The 8,537-nt window shown below is 39.6% G+C and overlaps 1 protein-coding gene across 1 annotated transcript; it reads right to left on the bottom strand.

The window, feature by feature from the left end:
- Positions 1-951: 951 nt before the first annotated feature.
- On the bottom strand, positions 952-7,556 carry LOC149862629 (olfactory receptor 10A7-like). Its single transcript, XM_090054019.1, has 2 exons — positions 7,537-7,556; positions 952-1,927 (listed from the first exon to the last, which is right to left on the bottom strand). The coding sequence occupies exons 1-2, from the start codon at positions 7,554-7,556 to the stop codon at positions 952-954; spliced, it is 996 nt and encodes a 331-aa protein (XP_089910145.1).
- Positions 7,557-8,537: the final 981 nt, after the last annotated feature.

Below are 8,537 nucleotides of genomic sequence, written 5' to 3'. Positions count from 1 at the left end.
AGGTTTTTTTACATCCCTGCCTGCCATCTGGCACCTCCAGGGAAGGAATTCTACCTGATCTACACATCAAAGAGCTACTCAGCATAACTCACAAAGAAACTGTCATGGACCCAGAGGGACAGCCTTCCATTTTCAGCCTTCTCTGTGCAAAAATGAAGTTTATTTCCTACCTATGGGGACTTTTTACCATCTTGTACCATCTATACATTTTCCCACAGCCTAAGAAAGGGACTTTGATTCCGAAAGCTTGCAAAAAAGGACTATTTTCTTGAGATTTCCCAGTTGGTCTAAAATAAGGTATCATTTTGGAACCAAGAGTTCTAGTTTTTTGTATATAAACTGCCTTAAAATACAGGTAGACACACTAAGGTGAACTAACACTGTGTATGTTGACTAATTTTGTACTAAATTTAGTTCCAAGTGTGTCCGCACACCGCATTAATGCACCTTAGTGCATGCATGTGTAGATGCCTGCCTATATTTCCTTAATGAGCATTAGGCAAATGCACATTAAATTTAGGCATGTGTAAAAGCACACTTAGACATGCCCTTTTAGAAGTAAATAAAAAACACAACAAAACAAAACAAAAAACAATGTATCAACCATATAAAATCCTCTGCTCGCTTGCATACAAAATATGGCAACAGATAGAAGTCTTAAATACCTGTCAGTATTTTAGGGTAGGATTTTCAAGGGATTCATGGATTCTATGCACATTAATATTCAATGAAATTGTTGTGTTTAATCCCTTAAAGCAGTTTGAAAACCCTGCACCAAGTAGCTTTCCAAAGGTGTGTTGGCAGTCAGTCCAAGAATACAGTGCAATATTTTGAACGCACAGGGGCTGGTTTGAAAAGCTCAGCCTAATTTCACAGATTCTTTCAGTCCTCATTTTCCCCTTAAAATTAGCCAGAACAGTTAGTCTTCCAGAATCTGCTACAGTGAGTTAGTTAAAGAGGCTGGTTAATATCCGTCTCATTAAATGTTATGAACAGAAATCTTGTGAAACCATATATTTTACTAAGGGCTCTTCTGAGGGCTTCTTTCACCTCTTTGTTTCTCAGGCTGTAGATGAGTGGGTTGAGCATGGGGGTGAGGACAGTGTAAAACACTGAAAACACTTTTCGTAAGTTCTTTGAAAGGTAGGTTTTTGGAACCACATAAACAAGGAACAGAGTCCCATAAAAGGTTGTAACGATGACAAGGTGAGAGGAGCAAGTAGAAAATGCCTTTTGCCTTCCAGTTGTGGAAGGGATTCTCAGGATGGTACTTATGATGGAAGCATAGGATGTCAGGGTTAGCAAAAATGGGATCAGTGATGCAATTGAAGACTGTGTGAAAATCACAAGTTCTAGAAGTCCAGTGTCATTACAAGAGAGTTTTACTATGGGTGAGAAATCACAAAAGAAATGGTCGATTTCATTGGAGGTACAAAACTGCAGCTTAGACATTAAAATGATTACTATGGTGGTGCTCAGTAAGCCACTTGTCCAGGAATAAGCTGCTAGCTGGGTGCAAACCCTGCCATTCATAATAACAGCATAACGGAGTGGATTGCATATTGCTAAATACCTATCATAAGACATCACTGCCAGCAGGAAGCATTCTGTTGCTCCTAATACACCAAAGCAATAAAACTGTGAGAAGCAGTCTCTGATAGAAATTGTTCTGACCCCACTCAAGAGGCTGGCCAGCAACCTGGGCAGGATGGTGGAGCTGTAGCAGGTCTCCAAGCATGACAAGTTCCCCAGGAAAAAGTACATGGGAGTGTGAAGATGCTGATCAACCACAACTAGTGCAACAATGAGAATATTCCCAGAGATGGTCACCAGGTAAATCAGTAGAAACATCAGGAAGAGGGGCACTTGCATTTCAGGGTTATTCCCAAAACCCAGGAGGATGAATTCCATGATGTACGACTGATTACTCCATCCTATATTTGTAACAGATTGCATCTAAGAAAGGTACAGAAAAACAGTCATTTTGATTGGAGGTGAATAATTTTAACATGGAATGCAATTCAATTTGTATCTAAGTGGAAATTAAAGTTGGCTATGTAGCTTGTGGAACAGAATGCTGAATGGAAGTGTCATGAATTCACCTCTGGTGTTGTCCTTAAAATCCACCCACTTAATCCATGTTCTGTTTTCAAGATTCATCCCAGCCTTCAAAGTTACTTGATATTAGGACTGTTGCAATGTGATATGTGAGGTGACAGATGAAAATAACCCTGGGTTTATACATAAATATGACCATGTATTTATATAATTATTTTATCCACCGTGCTCTTGACTAAGGCTAACTGAATATTACTTATCAAAGCATTTTAATGGAAAAATTGATTTCAGATGACATTATATTAAAAAAAAACACCTGTTTTCTCTTTTCTTTAAAAAATCTCTTTTCCCTCTCTGAAAAAGCCTTTTCTTGTCTTTTGGTATTATTTACTTATTTCTTTTCTCTTGTCACAATTTTGCAATTGATTTTTTTCAGTCATACATAAGGGGTTTTTTTTTGTTTTTGAAGAAAAAAGGCAACCAATTTGAAGCCTCATATATCAAAAAAGAACAGTTTTAGGCTTGCACTGCTGAAAGAAAAAATATTTTAATACCCACAGTCCTATCAAATCCAAAAAAAATCTAGTCCATTTTTCAGTATTTTGATTATTTATATAAAAATGAAATACATATTAGGTGTTGGATTTCTACCGTTTCTATAATTCCTTGTCAGATTTACAGCAAGTATTTTAGAAATGAGCATAACTAACTGTGCACATGTCTTTCCCTTTCCAAAATTCACGCAGGTTAGTGCTTTCAAAGATGATACCTGAACTGAACACATGAAGTACAAATGTGCTGGTATGACATACACTCCCTTTTCTTTACTGCATTGTCTTCATGCTCGCACACTGAAAATGAAGTACTAAAAATTTTGTGAGATTTTCTCACACTGATTTTCTCAGTGTGATTTTCGCACGCTGACAATCAAGTACTGTCTATGTACAGCAATTTTAATATGTTGAGCACCTTAATGCTACCTAATTAATTTTCCCTAATGAAATTATTAAAGAGTAAAGTAATAAATTTTGATGAACATTCCAGTCAAACGATCCAGATGACTTTTCATGGGAACATATATGTCCCCTATCTTACACCTTGTAGAAAGGAAACCCATAATGGAGGGATTCTTTTTTCAAGTAGGTATATTTCTACTTTATTGCACCAGAAATTGCACTTGCATTCAGTTGGAAAAACCATCTAAGGACTATAAATGTTTAAATAATTTAATGCATGGGCTAGTTTAACATAAAGGTTTTCATCATGTGCTGTTCTGGCTTCATTTACCCCCGTTTTCCCCTTGCCAATTAAAAAAAGGGAAAGAGAGAAGTGCTAAATGGAAAAGAAACCCACAGCTGAAAAAGAATGAAGAAAATTAGGGGACAGGCTTCATGGAATTATTATCTTTTTACCAAACTTTAATTTGCGGGGGGGGAATGGAATGAATATGTCTTGAAAGTAATAAAAACCTCTACATGGGCAGTATGAAAAGCTAAAACTTATGCATTTTTTTTCTAAATATGAATATCATGAATTAAGCAAGGATTCTTGGCGGTGATATATTCCCTTGGAGAAACTGTAAACATATAACTCACAAGGATTCTTGCCTCACACATATGTCCTGGAAAAACCACAGCAACATCATCACTTCAACACTACCAATATATGATGAATTGATAGTAAAAGGTAATAAAGAAGTATTTACCTCACTCAGAGTTTGGATTGCAGCCATCTCCTCTCAATTCAGCATCATATGCACCTGAACAGAGTCCACCAGACTGTTTTCTATACCTGAATCTTTCATGGACCTTGCATCTGTAAGGGAGGAGATCAATATAACTCTGGCTGCCAGAGTTATAGCTTCTTGCTTTTATCCAGTATCAATACCACTAGGTATGTATTCATGTTTATCCTGATTCACTATCTGCTCTCTATGCAAGCAAATAGCATACTCTTTAACACTTCTGCTGCTGAACCCATGAAATGACTAAGAAGTGAAAGTGGCTGGTGTATTTATTTCCTCCATGGAACAACCAAGTGTGCTAATATGATGAAACTGCTAACCTCCATAGTGTTAATCTCAATGAAATGGCCCCAAAGAATACAAAACATCTTAAACAAGAAAACAAATGTAGATCTAACCTCGGAAGACAGCTAATTGGAAGACAAACCCTTTGAATATGAGACGAAAAGGCAGGGAAAGTTCAAACCTTCAAGGAGTTGTTGCTTGTCCTAGTAATAATGCCCTTGTGACAGATTAGGATAAATGCCTGAGTCAGTTTATTAATTGCTTTTCCTATGATTACCATATCTGAACCCCAATTTGAATGTGACCTTTTAGAATGACTAAAGGCTTTTATTCCAGAGCATGAACTGGACATCTGGGGCCTTTGTACATGCCATGTTTTTTGCCCTTTCTTGTGCTGCAATAGCATGGCTGTTTGCATAAGCGAGTTTTCTGGACACTTTAAACGTCTTTCTGGCACATTAAAGTAAAAGTCCTCAAATGTAGTTTAGTTTTGCTCACCATGAATTAAAGTGTTGCATCCATGGATTCCTTGCGTGCAAACAAAGGCACTCAAAGGTGTGTAATGAGCCTTTTCATTCACCAGATGGCAATGCAACTTTTTTGTAGTTCGCTTCAAATTGCTGCTGCTTTGAATTGTGTGATGGTGGCGCTTAGGATGCCTCTTCATAGCCTCTTATAATCTCCCAAAGAGCTATAGGTACCCCGAGTTTCCTGTCTGCCTTGTCTTGGATGTTATTATAATATGTTCTAATTTATGATGTCACTAGCCGGGAGGGTTATTATATATATTTCAGTGGTGGGGAGGGAGGTTTGTTTGTGCCTTATTAGGAGTCCCTGTATTATAGAGGAATACCTTGCTTGCCTTCTCGACTATCCACACACACTCGCTGATATATATATATATATATATATATATATATATATAGTCACAGCCTGATTCAGATTAACATTTGTCTTTATTTTATCTTTTATCACTCTATGCAAACTTTCTTAACTTTTAGGCAGAAGTTGTCCATTTATACCCTTTTCCTTTTTTTTCCCTTTAGCCTTATCAGTCATATCAGCTTTGTAATTCTATCTATATAATGGTTCTTACGTAACTGCTATCAACTTGGTCAGCCTGAACTTGGCATTAGAAAACGAAGTGGGTGGAATTTGGGTGTTTTTGATCTGGGCTATGACTGGTAGCGGACTGTAGACAATAGTGTAGCTGCTGTCCCTCCACCGTGTAGAAAGAGAGACCCTGCTCACTGCAGCCCAATATCCTTCTCTCTTCTGAGATCTTTCTAGCTCAACCTTGGTTCAAAGTCTCTTGGCTTTGACCTCAGACTGATATTGGATTCTTTGACTTTTGACCTAGTCTCCTGTTTTGGATATTTGGTCTAATAGAGATTACGTCTCTCTTTGTTCATTTGTGTTGATACTAGTATTATTATTGTTATCCCTTATCCTTTGTTGTAATCCCTCTTCTGCTTTTAGTAAATCTTTTTGTAACTTTAATTCTTGTTTCATGATGTGTGTCAACACACTCAATAAAAGTTGTCCTCAGGACCAATTTCTCAGTGTGCTGAAGCCACATACTGAGAGACAGCCTAATACTAGCCTAATCCACTTGTTTGCTGCCCCAGTGGTATCCATTTCTAAAATCTTTCCCCAGTACAACACAAGAAATAACACCCAAACCACAGGCAAAGCAGGGGAACCTAAATCTCCTTCAGCCAATTTCCTGATTTTTTAAAATGTTTAAAATATATGCCCCAAAGATCCCAGGGAATGGGCCACCCATTCCCTCTCTCTCCTCCCACCCCACTATAGAGGAAGGGAAATCCCCGCCCCAGCGTCCATACCAACCTGACCTTGGGTTAAAATTCCTTTCTTATTCCAAATATAGAGATCACTCTCACCCTGATTAGAGGGGCAAGACCCTCCAACCAGTAGCCTCTGGATTTAGTCCCAGTAAGAGCATTGCCATGCCCCAGTCACAATCCTCAGCCTTGGCCTCAATACCCAATGCCTCTGAGGAAGGCTGATATATATAGTAAAAAGGAGGAAGGGAGAAACCAGAAAAGCCCAGAAGCATGGGAAATATCCATAGAAGAACAGAAGCATAGCTACACCTGGATCATGCCCAAGCAGTGGTTGTCCAACCTTTTCTTGAACACCTCCAGTGATGTAGAGTCTACAGCTTCCCTAGGAATGCTTTACTCAGCCTTGGAGTACTGAATCCAATTCTGGACTCCACACTTCAGAAAGGATGTGGAGAAGCTTGAGAGAGTCCAGAGGAGAGCCACACACTTGATTAGAGGTCAAGAGGGCAGGCCATATGAGGAGAGCCTGAGAGGCATGGGACTTTTCAGCCTGAAGAAACGAAGGCTCAGGGGTGACTTGGTGGAAGCCTATAAGTATATAAGGGGTGTGCATCAGGAACTAGAAGAACGTATGTTCACCAGGGCAGCCCAAGGGAAAACAAGATCTAATGGTCACAAACTGCAAGAAGACCATTTTGGAGTGGACGTAAGGAGAAACTTCTTTACCATATGAGTCTCCAGATTCTGGAATAGACTCCCCCTAGAAGTGGTAAAAGAACCTACTCTGGATACTTTTAAGAAATGCATGGATTCTTGTCTTCCTTGGGTGATATGACCCCAAATAACATCCTGCGCCTTGGGCAGAGGGCTGGACGCAATGATCTCATGAGGCACTTTCCAGCCCAAGGTCCCAGGTTTCTTACTTTGGGCCCTAGTTACTGAGTTCTGGGCCCTGGACTTGAATGACTTTGTGGGCCCTTAACTCATTACTTAGGTTGGCAATCACCCATGCCCCAGTCCCATGCAGGTAAGCATGGCTGCTCTGGACCTCCTGGCTACTGATTCCAGTCTGGATCCATTTCTTCCTTCTGACTCTTCTGTGTACTGTTTCTCTACCCAAAGAGACTCTGCATGACCAGTCCCTTAGAGACCACAGACTTCTGACTCACTGATCTTCTAACCGAAGTTGGAACCCTTGATTCCCTCATCTTGCCTGTTCTTGATGCCCTGGCTTGTGTCATTTTATGTTTAAGCCCTGATTTCCTATTTTCTTTGTTTAAATAAATACAGGGAACACACTGATTCAATGAATGCTATGGTTGCTGCTCCCCAATGTCAACAGGCATGCCCTCATCTCATGCCAGTAATGCCAGACGGTGAAGGTGTCCTGTTAGAGATTCCCCTACCTGTTGTCATCATCTTAGAATGCCAACACAGTCACTTCTGCTGATAGCTATTCTACTTGTAATAACCAAGCATCCCCCACAGGTGCTGTACAGAATGAAATAGGCCAGCAACATCTCGAGAAAGTCAAAGTTGGATTTACCAGCCAAGGCCCAAGAGCCCTCTACCTGCTGTGGGTTGGTGCCCAAGTGTAGATTCTATTTGCATACTATAAGTGCCTAGCTGAAAGTACAACACTTTTTTCCCTGGGTTTCCATGCATTACATCATGAGCAACTAGACAGGTGTGCCGAGAATCAACCAGGGGATAGGCACTCAAATAATCTTAGTGCTTGAAGCAGAAATGTAAAATGCCTGAGTACTTCATCAGGGATTAAGACTGACTATGTTGAGGACAGTAATGTTGGCTAGCTTCCCTAGCATTGAAATGCATAGTGATCTATGACACCCCACAACACAACTGAGAAAGAGCCCTTTATGTTGGGGAAGTTGTGGTGTAGAGAAAAAGCCAAAAAATTAGGCCACCATCTAATTAATTGCACTGATGCAACAGGAAAATCCCATCTGAGTAAACCCATCAGTGAGTTCCAAAAGACAGGAGGGTCCAAGGAAGATGAGGTGGGAACATTTTGGAGCACCCCATATACCTCATGAATTGCAGGTCCAGTGATAGATCAGGCAACAGTGAACTGGATGGTCACTGGAGGTTACCAGTGTCAAAATTACTTACCACTACTTCCTAGTGGTAGAAATCTGTCACCTAACATATATTTCCTTCTTACATAAAAAAATAAAAATATTGAAAAAAATACATTAGTTTTCTTATTTCTTATATTTTCTTTTCTTTTCCTTCTTTTTTTTTTTTTTTGGATTTAATTTTAATATGGGTATTCAAATAGTCAGCTTCCTCACACATTCTAGGATTAGGATTGCCCTCCGGAGATGACCAGGTGTCAGCTTTCCTCATGTATGCAGTTCTGGAGGAATTTCAATCTGCTCTAGCTCCACATCCACCCAGAGCCACTGAAGAGTAACTCTTTTTAAATAAAGTAAATAAAGATCTAGACTATCTGGAAACTGCTGATATTACATATATGACTTATAGTTTCCATTATCATTATTTTTTGTGGAGTTCCAATTTCATAGTTTATCTACCTAGCTATAACTAAGTTCCTCGACAACAACCCAGATATTCGTGCAGGGGGAATGCTCAGGTGGGATGGGCTTCACCTCTCCCCT

This window comes from Crocodylus siamensis, chromosome 6 (assembly GCF_052110815.1).
Source record: "Crocodylus siamensis isolate JL-2025a chromosome 6, ASM5211081v1, whole genome shotgun sequence".
Taxonomy (NCBI): Eukaryota; Metazoa; Chordata; order Crocodylia; family Crocodylidae; genus Crocodylus; species Crocodylus siamensis.
This window is presented reverse-complemented; position numbering and strand designations above follow the sequence as displayed.

What these genes read in the sequence shown, in the direction of transcription:
- LOC149862629 (XM_090054019.1), bottom strand. Translation starts at nt 7,556, where the DNA reads ATGGAAACCCAGGGAAAAAA. An exon ending in ATGGAAACCCAGGGAAAAAA is followed by an intron (nt 1,928 to 7,536) that starts GTGTTGTACTTT and finishes TATAGGATGGAG; the next exon opens with TAATCAGTCGTACATCATGG.